Raw genomic sequence first — 16,722 nt, forward strand, 5'->3', positions numbered from 1 at the left:
ACGAGCCAATTTGCTGAAGGACTCCTCCTGGAAGCACTGCAAGTCTAACAAGACCTGACCATGCCTCTTTGTCTCTGGTAAAAATCAATTTCTTCACGTAAAAGAACAGAAATCTCTTTCTGCATTTCATTTCTGGCCATTCCATCAGGGCTCCTGCGATACCTCTCCCAGCCCTGGCCAGGAGGGAAATCCCAACCTCTATTTTCATTCCACTTATTTGCAGAAAGCGTTGGAAAAACGGGGTTTTAATGGCTCAGGGCAGGGGGAGCGAAGGACAGGAATGTGTTTGTTGCTGCTGCAGTTGATGGGTTTGTTGATATGTTGTTTATTCTCGGCCTGATGTGATTTCTGGGGCTTATTTGACAGCCAGGGGATAATCTTTTGCCAGAGGCCTGGCTGGCTGAGTGGCAGGGCAGACAAAGTTTGATGCATTATCTGAGAGGCAAGGGATGGACCCACAGGGGCAGAGTCGCTCGTTAATTAAGGATGTGTAGTTATTTCACTCATTTGTATCCCTGTGATGCTTGCTCTCCTGTGACTAGGCTGCATTCTGCAGGTGCTCACCCTGAACTGCAAATCAGCAGCACTCTGCAGACTGTTCCAGCCCCAGGGATTCCCCTTTTGCCCAGTCCCACATCAGGAGGTGCCTGAAAATAATGTCTCACCTTTCCTCCAACCTTTGTCAACCTTCAGGATCTGGAATTTTTGCTGCAGTTATTTATTTAGCCTTTGCCTAAGTGAGGAGCAGGCAGGTCTGGTGTTGCTGAAGAGAGCTTGGGGTTTAAACCAGTGTATTTAACTGCCTTGGAGCATTTTATCTGGATGGAGCCAGTTTAAGACGTTCTTGGTGACAAAGCAGGTTTCTCTCCACACCACAGGTGGGACAGGCAGCACAAACCCAGAAAAGGGCAGAACCAACCTAACAAAGAAACCAGTAGAAAATGACACCATTTAACAGAGGGAAGAAATGGGGAAGGAGAGAGCTGAGAGCTTGTCTCATCTGCTCCTGATGAGTTTTAAATGTCTGATCTCGTGGTATGCATTGGATGCTTTACAGAATACTGGCCTTTCCCAGTTCTTCCCAATCAAGCATTTATTAGGATGAAGCCCCATTTCCTGACAAGAACCATTTTCCATTAAACTACACTGACAAGAAGGAGTCACTGTATTAATTGGAGCTTTTCAATCAATCGGTGTTTGATTTAAATCAGTGTTTTTAATCAATCATAGTGCTAATTGGAGCTCTTCCAATCAATCACTGATAAAAAACAGTTTGCAGTGTCCTGCTGGCCTGACTAACTGGCCTACATCTTCTCTTTTTATTTTTTTTTTTTTTATAATCCACATTCTCCTTGATTTTCCCATGAAGTTAAAAGGTGTCAGGAGTTCTGTGGCTCAGCAGGCTCTGACCATAAAACACGAGGGGCTTCATAGCTCAGCAAATACAAGAAAGGGTTGTGGCTTTAACTGTGGTGGATTATCTGGTCCAAACAGTGAAGAAACAATGCACAGGTGGAAGAACTGAGAGAAGGTTTTGATCCAACTCCAGAGCAAGGCTTTGATTCCCAGCCCTGTGAGAAATGACAGGAACCTGTGCGTGGCTCTGGGACAGCACATCCATATCCTCAGGGGTGCAGCCACAGCCACCACAGGTCTCCAGCAAGGGAATGAGAGTGGCTACCAGTGTCTTCAGAGCTTGGAAAATTAATATTTCCTCCAAGCAGTCATCAGGTCCCTCCTCGTGGCCTCCTCTGCTCTGTGGTGGTTGCAGGTCCTGTTTGGGTGTCCAGAGGAGGCCCCGGAGCTGCTCCAGGGCTGGAGCCCCTCAGCTCTGGAGCCAGGCTGGGAGAGCTGGGGGGCTCACCTGGAGAAGGCTCCAGGGAGACCTGAGAGCCCCTTGCAGGGCCTAAAGGGGTTCCAGGAGAGCTGGAGAGGGACTGGGGACAAGGGATGGAGGGACAGGACACAGGGAATGGCTTCCCACTGCCAGAGGGTTAGATGGGATATTGGGAAGAAATTCTTGGTTGTGAGGGTGGGAAGGGGCTGGAATGGATTTCCCAGAGAAGCTGTGGCTGCCCCTGGATCCCTGGAAGTGTCCAAGGCCGGGTTGGATGGGGCTTGGAGCACCCTGGGCTGGTGGGAGGTGTCCGTGGGGGGGGGAACGAGGCGCCACTCATGGCTCGCAGTCCCACGGCCCCAAAGCAGCTCCCTCAGGTCGCGGCACCTCCGCTGAGCGCGGGGCGAGCCCGCAGGAACGGCTGTGCCTCGGAGAGCCCCGAACTGGGAGTTTTTGGAAAGATATCCGAAATCCCGGCCCGTCCCCCCCCGCCCCTCACGGCTCCCGCCGGTCCCGCAGCGCCCCCTGGCGGCGCCGGGAGGGGCAAGAGGGGCCGGGAGGGGAAGCGGAAGCGGCGGGAGTGGAAGCGGAAGGGCCGGAGAGGAGACGTGTGAGGAGAGCGGGGAGACACGGCATGGAGGGGCTGTACCAGCACACCAACAAGTGCGTGAGGGGAAAGGGGGCATGGAGGGGCTGTACCAGCACACCAACAAGTGCGTGAGGGGAAACAAGGGCATGGAGGGGCTGTACCAGCACACCAACAAGTGCGTGAGGGGAAAGGGGGCATGGAGGGGCTGTACCAGCACACCAACAAGTGCGTGAGGGGAAAGGGGGCATGGAGGGGCTGTACCAGCACACCAACAAGTGCGTGAGGGGAAAGGGGGCAGGGAAGGGGCTGTGCTGGCCCAGGAACGAGTTTGTGAGAGGAAATGGGGGCTGAGAGGGGCTGTGCCAGCACACCAACAAGTTCGTGAGGGATGAGAGGCTGTACCAGCCCAGGAATGAGTTTGTGAGGGGTGAGAGGCTGAACCAGAGAACCAAGGAGCGAGTGAGGGGGCACAAGGGGTGCGAGGGCACAACAAGAAGTGCCTGAGGGGGTCCTGGGGGTGAGAAGGGCTGGGACAGCGAGCCTGCCAGTGCGTGAGGGGCAGGAGGGCTCCGGCAGCTCTGAGGGGCTGGGGCAGCCACAGCAACAACTGTGTGAGGGATGTGGGGATCTGGGAAATAGGGAAGGGCCCGTGTTCTGTGAAGGAATCAAGTCCATAGCGAGGTCAGGTGTTTCAAAGTTCCCACAGGAGCTGCTGCCACGTCAGCCCCCGCCACGGGGGACCTGTTAATTAATTATTAATTACTCCCTGCTAATTAACGTGCGCTTGTTTAAGGGGTGCTGGTTCATATTGGCTTTTGGGGCAGTAGGGGTTGAGGTGTCTTGCAGTTTAAACCCCCTCTGAGAGCTCCTTGAGGATAAATCCCCCATTTCATGGGTAATGCCCGTCTGGGGAGGGGAGGAGTGGTGTGAAAATTGCAAAATGAGGCAAAAAAAAAAAAAAAAGAAAATCTTGCAGCTCTGTTGTTACTGCACGTGGAATCACTCACAGGTCCCTTCCAACTCTGAATGTTCTGTGATTCTTTAATCCAATATTCCAAATTTCCGTGGTAATTTGCTGCTTTGGGGAGCTCTTTTGAGGGAGGTGGGGTGATAATTGAACTGACTGAAAACAAAACTATAGAACAAGCATGGGATTGCAGGGTTCTGGGTATTGAATTGGTTCTGTAATTAATTCCAAGCATTGCCACTCTTGGGACGTCCCCTCTTCAGCAGCACAGAGTCAGGGTTTGGAAGGCAGCTCTGATTTAAAAATCTCGTGTACTAACTGAAGGACAGATGTTTTCGAGCTCTGCAGGTTGGTTTCCAAAGTCTGGCTCCAGAAACGTTTGTGCTTTGGTTATCAGGTGAAAGGGTCACTAACGTGGCCAAAATTCTGGCCTCTTAAAATTTGTTTTTAAGAAAGGTGGTGATGTTTTTGTGAAATACCAAGTTTAATCAAAGCCATCAATAAAGTGCCTTTATTGAAGGTGAATTCAGCTGCTGTGAGACTGGTCACACCAGGTGACCTGGCCAGGGGTATTCCAGCATTGCCCAAATGTAGGTCTGTGGGAAACAGCAGTTCCTTATAATTTTAAGCTTTTAATTTCACTTGATGCCTCTGAATTTATATTTTATAAGGCAGTGAAAACCATTCCTTGTTCACCTTCTGTGCCATTCTTCCTTCAGGTACCTCCCCCCTGTCACCTCCAGGCAGAGCAGCTGCTTCTTTTCCTAATCTTCACCTTGATTTCTGTGCTTAAATGAATTTACTCTGCAGTGCTTGTGAAGTGGAACTGTGGTGGTGGTCACTGATGGGCTGCCTGCACTGAACACTCTTGCTGATTCCTGCTCTGTTCTGAAAAGTGCTTTCCAATGAAGGGAGCTGAAAACTGAGGTGCTGGAAGATGATTTTGTAGCTGTCCCTGACTGCTCTGCATGTGCTATTTGTGTCTTGCCAGGCAGGTCCACGAGGTGCAGTCGTACATGGGGCGCCTGGAGACCTCAGACAAGGGCTCAGTGCACTGTAAGTAATTCCTGGAAGGGAGGGGAGTCCCCCCCCAGGGGCTGGGCTAGCTTAGCCTGGGAGCTTTATCGTTGTATTTGCAATTATTGGGACAGATTTGGCTCTTGAGTCACTGTGATCAGCTAGGGAGACACAGCAGTGGCCTGGAGTGCATTACAATTATTTCAGTGGTTCACTTCAGTGAGGTGCTGTTTTGTAAGAAGCACAGAGCAGAAAAACAACAAGAATTTTCTTCAAATCATCCTCCTGTTGTAATCCTTTAGGTGCCAAGCAGTGCTCGCTGTGGGTGCTCCTGTGGTGTCCTGCTGTGGGGGTGGCAGAGCTCTGGTGCTGTGGGATTTTGGAGCTCCCTGTGGTGTCCTGCTGTGGGATTTTGGAGCTCCCTGTGGTGTCCTGCAGTGGGATTTTGGATCTTGTGGTCTGGGGATGTTTGCAGGCCGTGCACCATAACCAGGGGAGAAGCTCCCGTCCCTGCCCTCGTGGAGCTGCACTCAGTAAACACCCTGGAGTGGACAGAGCTGCACATCCACACCATTAATGGGCTGCTTTGGCAGAACCCACAAAGTAAGGGATGTGGCTGTGCCTACCCTGCTGATGGTATTCCCTCATCTTCCCCTGAAGATGCTCAGTGCAGCCTCTGGGGAAGAGGCTGGGATTTGGTGAGCAGGAGGATTCTGACAATTCCTGCTGCACCAGAGCCCGAGCCTGTAATTCCACCTGCTGGTGGGAAACGTGCAGAACCATTAGGGCTGAAACTGCCTCAGTGAATCTGGACTATAACCCTGTGCCCATAAAGGACTCTGATAATAAAATGCTCCTGTGTGAGTGGCAGTACTTTTTACCCCAGTGCAGAATTGGCCCATGTATTTTGGACCTGTGCTGGAAGCCTTAATTCGTGCTGGAGTCACTGAGCATGGGCTTCACCAGGAGCTCCTGAGTGACAGGACTGGCTGCATTTATTACCTGTCCACTGACTCCTAGTGCTCTAAATATTCTTGTGAAGTATGACTTTGCACTAGGAAGGGCTGTGAGTACTTTCCTATAACAACTTAAAATCCTGATTCTGGTTTTTGTGGTGGCTGCACTGCTCCACCTACACTGCCAGAGTTCCCAGACTTCTGTTCCCTGGGATTTTGAAAATGAATGTGATTTCCCATCTTGCTTCTGCTGCTTGAGACCATTTCAAGGGATAGGATTGGGTACATCTTACATGGTCAATAAATGAGCATCCTGATTATTTATGCATACATAAAGATACAGATAGTGCTGTAGATATTAGTGTGCATCCCAGAATTTATGGGAAAAGGGATTATCTGTGGCTGAAGAGGAGGAATAGGGGTGTCAACTGAGGGGACTGCAGGGGGAATGTGGGAGCCTGCAATCCTGATTCCTGACAGGGAGAGGAGGCTCAGGTGTCTGGAAAGAGCAAGGGTTGGCTCCCCTCTCAGAGGAGGGGGGAAAGGTGAGAGTGTCAAATTACTGAGCTAAAGAAGTGGCATTTCCTGATATTTATAGTTCTGTTATTTGATTTTCATCCAGTAAAAATTTGCATCTCTCAGGTTTTACAGAGAGCTTTGAATGCTTCATCAGATTGCAGTTCTTTAGTTCAAATCAAACAATGTTTTAATTTCCTTGCAGTGGTGGAAAACGAGATCCAAGCAAGAATAGACAACATATTCAGCAACTTGGAACGCCTGGAAATCCTGTCCAGCAAAGAACCTCCCAACAAGAGGCAGAATGCCAAGCTGTGAGTTCACCTGCCTTGCTCTGGTTGGGCAGGGGAGTCTTTGTAATTATTTTAATTACATTTATTGAAGCCCTTTGCCTTTTGATTTGTATGAAACCTTTATACCCTGCATAACCTAACCTCTGTGCTCTGCAGCAGCAGAGTTGAGGCACTGAGGGAAAAACCTCTGTCCTGCATTTAAGCACAGAATGATTAAGGTTGGGAAAGACCCCAGAGATCCTCAGGAACAGACTGGTGGTGGAGCTGCAGTCAAGGCTCTGTTCTCAGATGAGCAGAACATGCACTTGGAGGCTTAAATAAAATTCCACTTTATACGAAGGTTGGTTTCAATGCATTTGTGGAGGCAGGCAGTAACATTCCTTCAGCTGGTGTCATTTTCTCTGGACCATTTTCCTGGCTGTGGGTGACTAAAATGAGATTTCCAAAGTGAGCCCTGGTTTGAGCAGCAGGTTGGACCACAGACATCAGGCACTGCTGTTCTTGGTGAATTCTGTGGCTCAGTTATTAATGTCCCAACAGATTCCATCTGTTGCAGAGGTCAGTATGTGAAGTAGTCATGAATTTCTTTATAGAATCTCACACTCATTTGGGTTGGAAGGGACCTTAAAGATCATCTCGTTCCAACTCCCTGCCCTTCCACCAGACCAGAATAGTCTGATAATCAAGGTAATCAGTTATCTAGAATGGTAAGCAAACATTAAACATTATCAAACATTTAATCAGGAGTTCTGGACAGGATTTGTGTCAGCCCAGTGGAGATGTCTGGGATGTCTCCTGTGTTGCCCACTGACTTCAAGCTCCTTCTAATAAATATTCAAACTTAAGAACATGGTGCTAATTAATGAAACTTGAAAGCTTCATCTTTTATGTGAATGGGGATCATAAAATACAAAACCTGCCATCTTTCCAAGTCTGTGTTATAAAAGAAACAGATCTGTATAACTCCTGAAGTCATGGAATAGGATGACTGAGACTGCCAGTTAGCTCTCCTGTGCATTTATTGCACTTTTGTTGCTCAAAGTGAGCTGTTCCATGTCAGAAATACTTTGAGACAGCTCAGGAATTCTGCTTCACGTTCTGTTGTTATCCTGGAGGCTAAACAATTGATTAAAATGAATAATCCCTTGTTGAATCATCCCCTGCTCAGTAGAGAAACGAGGCAGGGAAGAGGTGGGTGTGGAATTTTGGCCTGACACTGAACCTTGTGGCCTCTTGTGGAGGAGCAGAGCCCACCATTCCGTGCTGACTGCTGGTGCTGCACCGTTCCTGTGGGAACAGCAGCCAGGGCAGAGCTTTCACCCTGCTCTTGGTCCTTTGCAGGAGGGTTGACCAGCTCAAGTACGACGTGCAGCACCTGCAGACGGCCCTGAGGAACTTCCAGCAGCGGCGCTACCTGCGGGAGCAGCAGGAGCGGCAGCGGGAGGAGCTGCTGGCCAGGACCTTCACCACCAACGTAAATATGGGGTTCACCTGGGTGGAAATGTGTGCTTTGCCTCTCTGGGCTGCGGGAGCTGCAGGCTGGCAGGGAAGGATGACAGTGTGTGGGTAAAGTGCAGCTCTCACGGGGCTGTTTGGAGGCAGCAGGAAAAGGCTCCAGCAGCTGCTGCTGATCTTTTATCCAGTGCAGTCCCACCTGGCTTGGCAGGGCAGCTGCAAAAGGGTGAGTGAGGTCCCAAAGGGCTCATTTTACTTGGATTTGTGTCAAATCCTGAGAGCTGTGAAAAGCCTGACTTGATACACCCTGCTGACGGTAGATGTCAGCAAAGCTGCTGCTTATCCAAATACAAATCACACAGCTGGCACAAAACCCTTGCTCTTTACCTGGAAAGGAGTCAAAAGTTTGTGATAACGTGAATATGTTCCACCTGTTCATGCTAATTCTTAGTTCCTCCAGTGGGAAGTCCCCCCTGGAGGAATTGTGCTCTGAGTAATGTAGGTTCACTTTCAGATTTCACTTTTCTGCAACTGAAAAGTTGGTGTGGATTTTTTTTTGTTTTGTTTTGCTTGTTTGTTTGGTTGTTTTTTTAGGGTTTTTTGTGTGTGTGTTGTTTTTTAAATCATTATTATGTTTTAAAGTTTGTTTCTTCCCTTCACCCCCCCCGTTTTGTTAAAGGCACCTCCCACAACATTCATTATGTGTGTAGTCAGTGTTGTCAGGGATGAGTGTGGGGGGGCCCTCTTTGCTTCAGATTTGGGCAGTTCCATGCACTCCTCACAGCCTGCCAGAAAGATAATGTCTGGTGTTTTGTTGGCTGCTTCAAAATTAAAAAATAAGACTAGAAAGGAAAGCTGATTTATTTTTAAACACTTTGGTGTTCCTCTGCAAATCAGGACAGGTTGTCCTGCAGGAAAATTCATTGTTAGAGGAACAGTTTTAAAGAGTAACAGCTGGCTTACAGATGCAAAATAGAGAGCAAATTGTGTTTTTTTCCTCCTTTAGATGTTAAAATGTGTCTCAAATGAAAGAAAACACATGATTATTTTGTATTTCTTTTTATCTTGCTATGAAAACGTGACTTTGGAGTGACATTTTAATAGGAAAATGAGGATTTATTTGTCAGTTGTTGGCTTATTTTGGCCAGTTGGTATTCATAACTCTCCTATTCTGTTAAATGGAGATGTCAGCTGAGTGTCACTGTCCTGCTCCAAACCCACATGGCAGTGACGAGCCCTTTGCCTGCCCTCTGGGACAGAGAGCAGATTGGGCTGGGGGCCTTGGGCAGGCTACAAGGGATCACATCCTCTGCCCTGCTGTGCAGTCCAGATTAGGGTTTTATCACATTATTTCCAGTTCAAGAGTCCTGGTTCCTTGCTGAGCAAATGCATCTTTGCTGGGAAAAAATGTGAAAAGTGTAAATTTGTAATTTCTTTTCTCTGAGGCCCTGGGTGACGAGTGAGCCAGAGCTCAGGGGACCATGCCTGTCTGCCCTCACTGCCAGAAGTTTGCACCATGTCATAAACACTTGGAATATCATCTTCCAAACACTGGGGTTTTCAGGCCTTCTGTCGCTCAGGGGCGTGGTGGGAAATCCTCCACAAGTCTTTCACCTGCAGTGATCCGATGGTTCCTCGTTAAACACCTTCTGCAGCTCTGATGTCCTCTCTTGCAGTGCCCCTTTCCTGCATAAATCATGAACTGAGACTGTAAAAACTCTCTGCTTTCACTCCCCTCGTCCTGGAGGTGGAGCAGCTGATCAGCTTTGGCTTCCTGCCTGTCCTCCCCAGGTCACCTCGCTCAGCGTGGCGTTCCCTCTGCTGCTCAGGGGGCTGGAGTGCAGGGAGCCCCCGTGGGGTGTGCAGGGAGCCCCCAGCCCCCGTGGGGTGTGCAGGGAGCCCCCAGCCCCCGTGGGGTGTGCAGGGGGGTGTGTGCTGCGTGTGGGCAGTGGGGCTGACAGGTAACCGAGTCCCTGCCTTTCCCCACAGGACTCTGCCACCACCATCCCGATCGACGAAACCTTACAGTATAACGAGTCCCTGCAGAGCGCCCACCGGGGCGTGGATGAGCTCATTGGCAGTGGCACCAACATCCTGCAGGGCCTGAGGGACCAGAGAGTCACCCTAAAGGTGGGGCATCGTTTGTCACCAAAGACCCCACGTTTTCCTGTGCTCATGATGACCAGGCTCTGTGAAATCAATCCTTGGTTCATTGCTTCGAGCTGAGGGGGCTGGAAAGGCCCAAACTTCCTTTAAACAACCCGAAATCTTTACATTTTAGCATCCTTTTGGTAATATCTGCAAGGTCTTTCCGGGGCTGGCTGGCCCTCCCCTGCAGGGCAGTGTCTGGAGTGCTGAATGTTCCATTTTATCCCCTCATAATTGTTTTCCTTTGGTTGGTGGTTGGTTTTGGGTCAGTTCAGAAGGGGCAGGGACTGCCTGGCAGGTGTTGGTTCAGATGAACATCACTCAGAGCTGCTGAAAGCACTTGTGTGTGAGATCAGTGATAAAAGTAATGCTCCTCAGTGATGGAGATAATGGACCTCAGGAATAAAGATAATGCACCTCAACATCCCCCCTTCCCCAGGCTCTGCTGACTTCTCTGTATTTCTGCCAGTCTCTGAAGAGCAAATATTTGCCTTTTATCTTAAAGACTCTTCAGAGTGATGTTATATTTTGAGTGAATAGCTCAAGGACACAAAAACCTTTTCAATGTGCGTGGGGAGGAACTGAATTTCTGAAAAATGTGGGGAAATCCTTTTGTGTGTTTTATTCATCTTTATTCTGATGGGGATAACTGCTGATGTCTGTCTTGGGGTGTATCTGGCAGGGGATTTAGGCATTTTCGGTGACAGGAATTCCTGTTTTGCTGGGGGTCTCTGCCCAGCTCTGTGCTTTGGGGCCATCGTGTTCTTGTGTTTTCAGGGGGAGATTTCTTCTTCCTCACAGGTGAGGAAACATCTGCTCATGTTCCTTTTCCCCTTTCCCAGCTTTTCTTACGCTGGCAGGGCTTTGTTGCCTGATAACATCTGGCAGAAGCAGCTGCTGTAAGAGACAACTTACAAAGAGAAATGTGGAGCCAAGGACTGTCCTGAGCTGGAAGGGACCCCCAGGGACCACCCAGTCCAACCCCTGGCCCTCCACAGACACCTCAACAATCCCCCCCTGTGCCCCAGAGGATCATCCAAACCCTCCTGCAGCTCTGGCAGCCTTGGGGCTGTGCCCACTGCCCTGGGGAGCCTGTTCAGTGCCCACCACCCTGTGGGGGAAGAACCTTTCCCTGAGATCCAGCCTGACCCTCCCTGACACAACTCTAATTCCCTAATTCCTTTATTCTCTGAAACTTTATGCTTATTTTGTGTAAATAGACAGGTATGGACCAAGTATTCCCAGACTGTCACTTTAACTGTTCTGATTATACAGTTTCACTCCTCCATGACTGCAAGAATTGAAGAGCTTTCACTTTTTTTGTTGTTTTATTTTATTTCAAAGCTTTATATTTGGTTTGTTTTCTCCCAGCAAGGTTTGGGTTTTTTTCTGAAGCAGTGAGGAAAGATTCTGCAGGGACAGGGAAGAGCTGAACCCAAGAGCAGCCTGCAGGGGGTTAATGTGAGGTGTGGGAATGCAGGGGGAGAATGTGATGATGTGTTACTGCAAAGATTTCAGTGAAGGGCCTGAGTACCTGCACAGCCCTGAACAGAAGAAACTCTGTCATCTGTCATTGCAAACCTGTATGTGCAGTGGATTGAGAAACTCTTTGTGTGCCTGATACTGGTGATCTGAAAGTCCTCAGGGAGATTTTCCTCATCTTCAGTCAGGTTTGTGCTCAGAACAGTTCCAAATAATGATATTTTTGCTCTCCTGAGACCAAAGATACAGTGGACTGTGGGAGGAGAAGCTGAAGTTTTTATTTCAAAGCACTGTGATGGGAATCTGTGCTTCTGACCTGGCTCAGAGATGAAACCAACTCCAGCTTCCTGAAGGGATGTTCTGCCAGGGATGACCCAGAGCCACTGTGGGGGACAGGGTCCCTCATCCTGGTGTGACAGGGCACTCAGGCTGCAAGCTCTTTTAGGCCATGTCTGGAACAGGACCAGGAACACTCTCACTCCTCCCTGGGGAGTGCATTTGTCTGAGAGACTTAATATTTATTGTGTGTTTGTCCACACAGATTTCGTGTCTTTAACCACGTTCTTGTTTGTGTGTGTGAATTAATCAGTCCCAACCTCCAGCTGTTTCCAGGCTGCTGTGGCCACCCCCATCAGATGGTTCCACAGGTCACAACCCATCCGTCCCCAGCCATTCTCGGGCTGTGGAATGAGCAGTGTCAGAGCAGGAGGCTGATGGTGTCTGTGTTGTGTTTTGCTCCCAGGGTACCCACAAGAAGATCCTGGACGTTGCCAACATGCTGGGCTTGTCCAACACGGTGATGAGGCTGATCGAGAAACGTGCCTTCCAGGACAAGTTCCTGATGCTGGGGGGGATGGCAGTGACCTGTGTCATCATGTTCCTCGTGGTGCAGTACCTCACATGAGCTGCTGAGCCCCTGCCACAGGCCTTTGGAGCAACGTGGACTGGACTTCCCTCTGGGTGCTGCTTTGGATGAGCCCTTCCCATGGACTTTGGAGTTTACAGATCCCACCTGGACAAAGCACGTCGGGAACTGGATGTGTCTGGGGACGCTGTCATTGAGAGTGGCCCTGTGAAAACACCCCCTGGCCTCTACAGCTCTCACCTCGTGTCTGCAGGTTTGAGATCTGGTTCAGAGGAAGCAGAAGTGAATGTTGTGCCCAGCCAGGCAAGGCAGGAGTGTCCCTTTGGAGGCACAGGAGGACACAGAGGCAGAGTGGAAGCTGAACCTCTCCTGTGCTGGCCAGAGCTGAGCCTGGCACTGCACTTGGCAGTGCAGGAGTGGCACAGAGACCTCCCACGGCCCTGTGGACAGGGTGCAGAAGGAGTTGGGCAGTGAAGGGTTTCCATCTGCAGATCCACCACGTGCTTGGAGGAGGAGGAGGGTTTGTGGGGAGAGGCCTTAGGGCACAGTTGAACCTCAGTGAACTCCACACTCATCATCAGCCAGCACAGATCTCCTGGCTGAGGCTGCAGTGCTGCTCAGCTCACCTGAGGCTGTTTGGTACCTCCTTCTGCTCCCAGGGGAGGTTCAGTGCTGTGTTCCTGCCTGCCCCAGTCCCTGGGTGGGCTGTGCTCTACAGAGCTTTGGGATCACTCACGGAGCTGGAAGGGGCTCCCTGCTGCTCCTCACATCACAGGGACAGTGGGATGAGCACAGCAGGCCTGTCCCAGGCAGCTGTGCTTCCTCAAGCTCTCCTGCCTTGGGATGGTCACATCCACATCCCCAGCCTTGGGAAGGGTGTTCCCTGGGCCAGCTCTGCCCCTGGGGAGTTACTGGGACAGACACTCGGGGGAGTTCCCTGACCCTGAGCTGGGAGATGTCCCTTTACAGTCCAGCCCTGCTTTCCCTGCAGCCTGAGGGTCCTGTCACAGGGGCCATCCTGGGATTTTGGGCAGCATCCCTTTCAATCACCCCTCAGATCCATTCCCATCCCAGCGTGTCTGGAGCATTCCCTGATGTCTGGCAGCAGCACAGAGGTGTCCTATCCGGGTGCTGTGGCCTTGTGCTGGCAATTCCTGCCCTGTTTTCTGCCTGGAATGGGTGTGGGTCTCTGGATCAGTGACAGATCCCAAACTGTGCATTCTGTCTTTGCTTTTCTCCTGTGGGCTGGTGCAAACGGGGAGAAACGGTTTAAGAAACTCCAAAAATGAGTTTCAGGGAGCGGGGGCAGGTGAGGCGTGGGCTGTGCTGGGCCCACCCAGAGCTGCTTTCCAAGGACACACCTGAGCAGGGCAGGCATGGGATGGGGTTTCATTTGAGCCCAAGGGAGGGGGGGATTCAAAGGGGAAGAGGAATCATGCAGTGACAGCATCTGTCCAGCTCTGCAACCTAAACCTTAAATCCAAAGCTAGATTTGTTCTGAGTATGAAATCTGATGGATTCATCCTGGGGTGCCCTTGGGAGGTCACTGGCAGGGCAGCTGGGCACTTGTGAGGGGTCCCTAAAATCTCTTTCTGTTTCCCATGAACTGCTCCAATTCCATTTACAGGTTGGGGTTCAGTTTGGGGTTGTCACTGTTTCTGTGGTTGTGACCTGCTGCAGGAGGGTTTGTCTCACACCAAGGTGGGGCTCTGGCCAACCTCTTTCCTTTTGGGCTGTGGTGGGAGCCATAAAAGATTTGGAACTGGATTTTTTTTTTTCTATTTCTGAGCCCAGTTTGGCATTTCAGGAGATGTTTCCCTGTTGATCTGTTTTGCCTGCTGGAGTCTCCTTGTCCCTGCACAGGCTGATGTCCCCTTGGGGAGCCAAGTGGCCTTGCTGTCCCCCTGCATCCAGAGGGGCTTGGAGGAACCCCCTGGGGACCTGGATCTGAAGACATGTCCCTTCAGACACGGTTGTGCTGCATGGGAAGCCCAAGGTGTGGACTTGGAAACCCGAGTGCTCTCAGGGGTGTTGTGTAAAAACCCCCCAAAAGCCTCCCCTGCAGTGGGATGGGGTGGGATTGGGATCCTGCCTTCCTGAAGACCTCACTTCTGCTTGCCACGACTCCCAGCTCTGGGATGAACTGCTCTCCCAGGAGGGGACACTGGGAATTCAGTTCCCTCTGGAAAAAAAAAAACAAACCTTTTTACCAGTATTTTATACACAAAGGAGCGAGGGTGGGACACGACGTGATTCATGTGATATTCTGTGAATAAAGATTTTGTTTTTTCAGCCAAAATGTTTTTCTTTTTTTTACCTTGACCAACACTTTGGGGGCCCAGATGAACCAGCAGGGACAGGTCAGTGTTGTCCCAGCTCAGGGGGAAGGGAAGTTCCCAGAAGGTGGAAGCAGGATTGGCCAGCTGGGAGTGGGATCACAGCCAGGGAGGGTGAGGAGGGGCTTGTAGGAATTCTTTGGTAGCAGAAGGAGCCAAAGGGATGGGGCTAATGGGGTTGGGGGGCTGGAGCCCCCGTGTCGTGCTGCACCTTCTGTGGGTTCTGGTTCAGAGCAGTGAGGGAAGAACCTGCAGGGCAAAATGGGGCTGTTGATGAAGAGGTGGTGGATTTCAAATGTCAGATCAAGGAGTTGGATTATCTTCCTCGTGCTATTAATTTCTGGTTTGACACAATTCCAGTCCCCCACAGCTACAAAACACTGAGTAAGAAAATACCCAGCAAGGAAGGCAGGAAGTCAGTGCTGGAGGTCTGAAGGGGTGCAGAGAGGGGACAGCTCTGAAGGGCTTCGGTCCCTGGGCAGCCCCTCGAGGCTGGAAGCAGAACTGATGCTCTGAAGCTGTGACTGAGAAACCCAGGAGGGTTTTATGTCCTGGTTTCACCCGGGATGGAGCTCATTTCCCCCCAGTAGCCCGAGTTTGGGATTCAGTGTGGGTGGGAATGGCACTGGTAACACTCGGGTGGTTTGTGTTTAAACCAAGGACTTCGCAGGTTCCCAGGCCCTGCCAGGGAGCAGAGGGAGGGCCAGGACGGGGTCTCCGAACTGGCCAGAGGGATTTTCCACACCCCAGGGTGCCATTCCCAGTTTATAAACTGGGGGGCGGGCTGGGAGCTGCAATCACTGCTGGGGAAGGTCAGTGGGTGGTGATGCAGAACTTGTTTCTCTTAGGTTTTACTCCTCTCTCCCTTTGCTTAAAAAAAACCCAAACAACCCAATAATAGTTTTAATTATTAAATTAAATTTAATTAACGAGTCCTTATCTCAACCCACAAGTTTTACTGTTTTCCCCCTTCATCCCACCGGCCAGGTCAGGGAGTGAACGCTCGTGGGATGTTCTGGGTGGGGTTAAACCAAGACAGTTAAACCTGAGAGGGAAAAGCTTTTGAGACAAAGAGATCAGCTGGGTCAGTATTAGAGCAGTTAAAAACCGTGTATTTGAGCAGTTAAAAACCGTGAAATGGGGGTAAGGTATGGAATCGAGAGGGAGGTAATGGGTGATAAAGGTGATGGTTGGGTGGGACAGAATTTAATTTGGAAGATAGTGCAGATAAGCACCCCCGAGGATGTTTGGGGTTGGCCGGGAACCAAAATCGGCTCTGCCTCTCCCGCTGATTCCTCGTGTTAACCCCGGAATGTCCCAGGGGGGAGTGTTAAAAATCAACCTCCTTTAGTGCAAAACACAACCCAGGACCAGAGTAACAACACTGGGTGTCTGAGCTGAGGGAAAGAAATGTCTCCCCCTGGTCCAGAAAAGCGTCCACGGGTGGAGCTGTCACAGAATCCCAGGAGATGCCGAGTTGGGAGGGACCCACAGGGATCCTTTAGTCCAGCCCTCGGCCCTGCACAGGACCCCCCAGGAGTCCCACCGGGAGCCTGAGGGTGCCGTGGTTTCCCATTCTCTGCAGAGGGTGCTCCTGCCCTGCTCTTGTCTCCCAAACCTGCGGGGTGTGAAGCCTTTCCCTCCCACCCCCCTCAGCTCTCCCCGCACTCACCGGCTCCAGGTGCTGCAGTCCCGAGGCATTCCCGGCATCCCGAGGGATTCCTGGGATTCCTCCTCCCCCCCAGGGGTCATTGGGCTCCTGTTCCACAGCTCTGGGTTCTTTCTGTGCCTCCTCTCAGAGGGAAAAGGAGGGGGAGAGGGGAATAAACCAGTGACGGGATCAGAGAGGAACACTCAGTCCTGTCAAGGTTCTGGAAACGGGCAGGAGAAATTACAGCCCGGTGGGAATGGAAACGGTTCCAGAACCCCAAAATGCAGGGCAGGGATGGTGTCAGAGACCTGCCCTGGGCCAGGATGGAACCTCTACACCAGCAGCAGAAAAGCCAAGGCATGGATGGAACAGGACTGGGCAAAGGACACAGGGCAGAGTGGAAAAGCCAAGGAGAGTTTACACTCCCAATGAAGGAGAGGGGAGAACTGGTGGCAACAGATGGAGAGCTGGGGCTGTTCAGCCTGGAGAAGCTGCAGAGAGACCTGAGAGCCCCTTCCAGGGCCTAAAGGGGGATTATGAAAGAGGGAGAGGGACTTTTTACACAGGCAGGACAAGGAAGGGAATGGTTTTAAACCAAAAGAGGAGAGAT

General features: G+C 50.8%; 1 protein-coding gene across 8 annotated transcripts; it reads left to right on the forward strand.

Moving 5' to 3' along the window:
• Positions 1–2,409: 2,409 nt before the first annotated feature.
• On the forward strand, positions 2,410–14,424 carry GOSR2 (golgi SNAP receptor complex member 2). Of its 8 annotated transcripts, none has more exons than XM_050327482.1 (6): positions 2,410–2,500; positions 4,385–4,449; positions 6,088–6,196; positions 7,517–7,649; positions 9,620–9,760; positions 12,003–14,424. In XM_050327482.1, the coding sequence occupies exons 1-6, from the start codon at positions 2,472–2,474 to the stop codon at positions 12,162–12,164; spliced, it is 639 nt and encodes a 212-aa protein (XP_050183439.1). In that variant the 5' UTR covers positions 2,410–2,471; the 3' UTR covers positions 12,165–14,424. The 8 variants fall into 8 exon arrangements, with proteins under 8 accessions (XP_050183439.1, XP_050183445.1, XP_050183441.1 ...); XM_050327484.1 differs by lacking the exon at positions 2,410–2,500 and adding an exon at positions 2,525–2,550; XM_050327485.1 differs by lacking the exon at positions 2,410–2,500 and adding an exon at positions 2,576–2,601.
• The last annotated feature ends 2,298 nt before the right edge of the window (positions 14,425–16,722 follow it).

This window comes from Myiozetetes cayanensis, unplaced genomic scaffold (assembly GCF_022539395.1).
Source record: "Myiozetetes cayanensis isolate MyiCay16 unplaced genomic scaffold, myiCay2020 scf34, whole genome shotgun sequence".
In the NCBI taxonomy this organism is placed as follows: Eukaryota; Metazoa; Chordata; class Aves; order Passeriformes; family Tyrannidae; genus Myiozetetes; species Myiozetetes cayanensis.

What these genes read in the sequence shown, in the direction of transcription:
- GOSR2 (XM_050327482.1), top strand. Translation starts at nt 2,472, where the DNA reads ATGGAGGGGCTGTACCAGCACACCAACAA. An exon ending in CTGTACCAGCACACCAACAA is followed by an intron (nt 2,501 to 4,384) that starts GTGCGTGAGGGG and finishes GTGTCTTGCCAG; the next exon opens with GCAGGTCCACGAGGTGCAGT. An exon ending in AGACAAGGGCTCAGTGCACT is followed by an intron (nt 4,450 to 6,087) that starts GTAAGTAATTCC and finishes ATTTCCTTGCAG; the next exon opens with TGGTGGAAAACGAGATCCAA.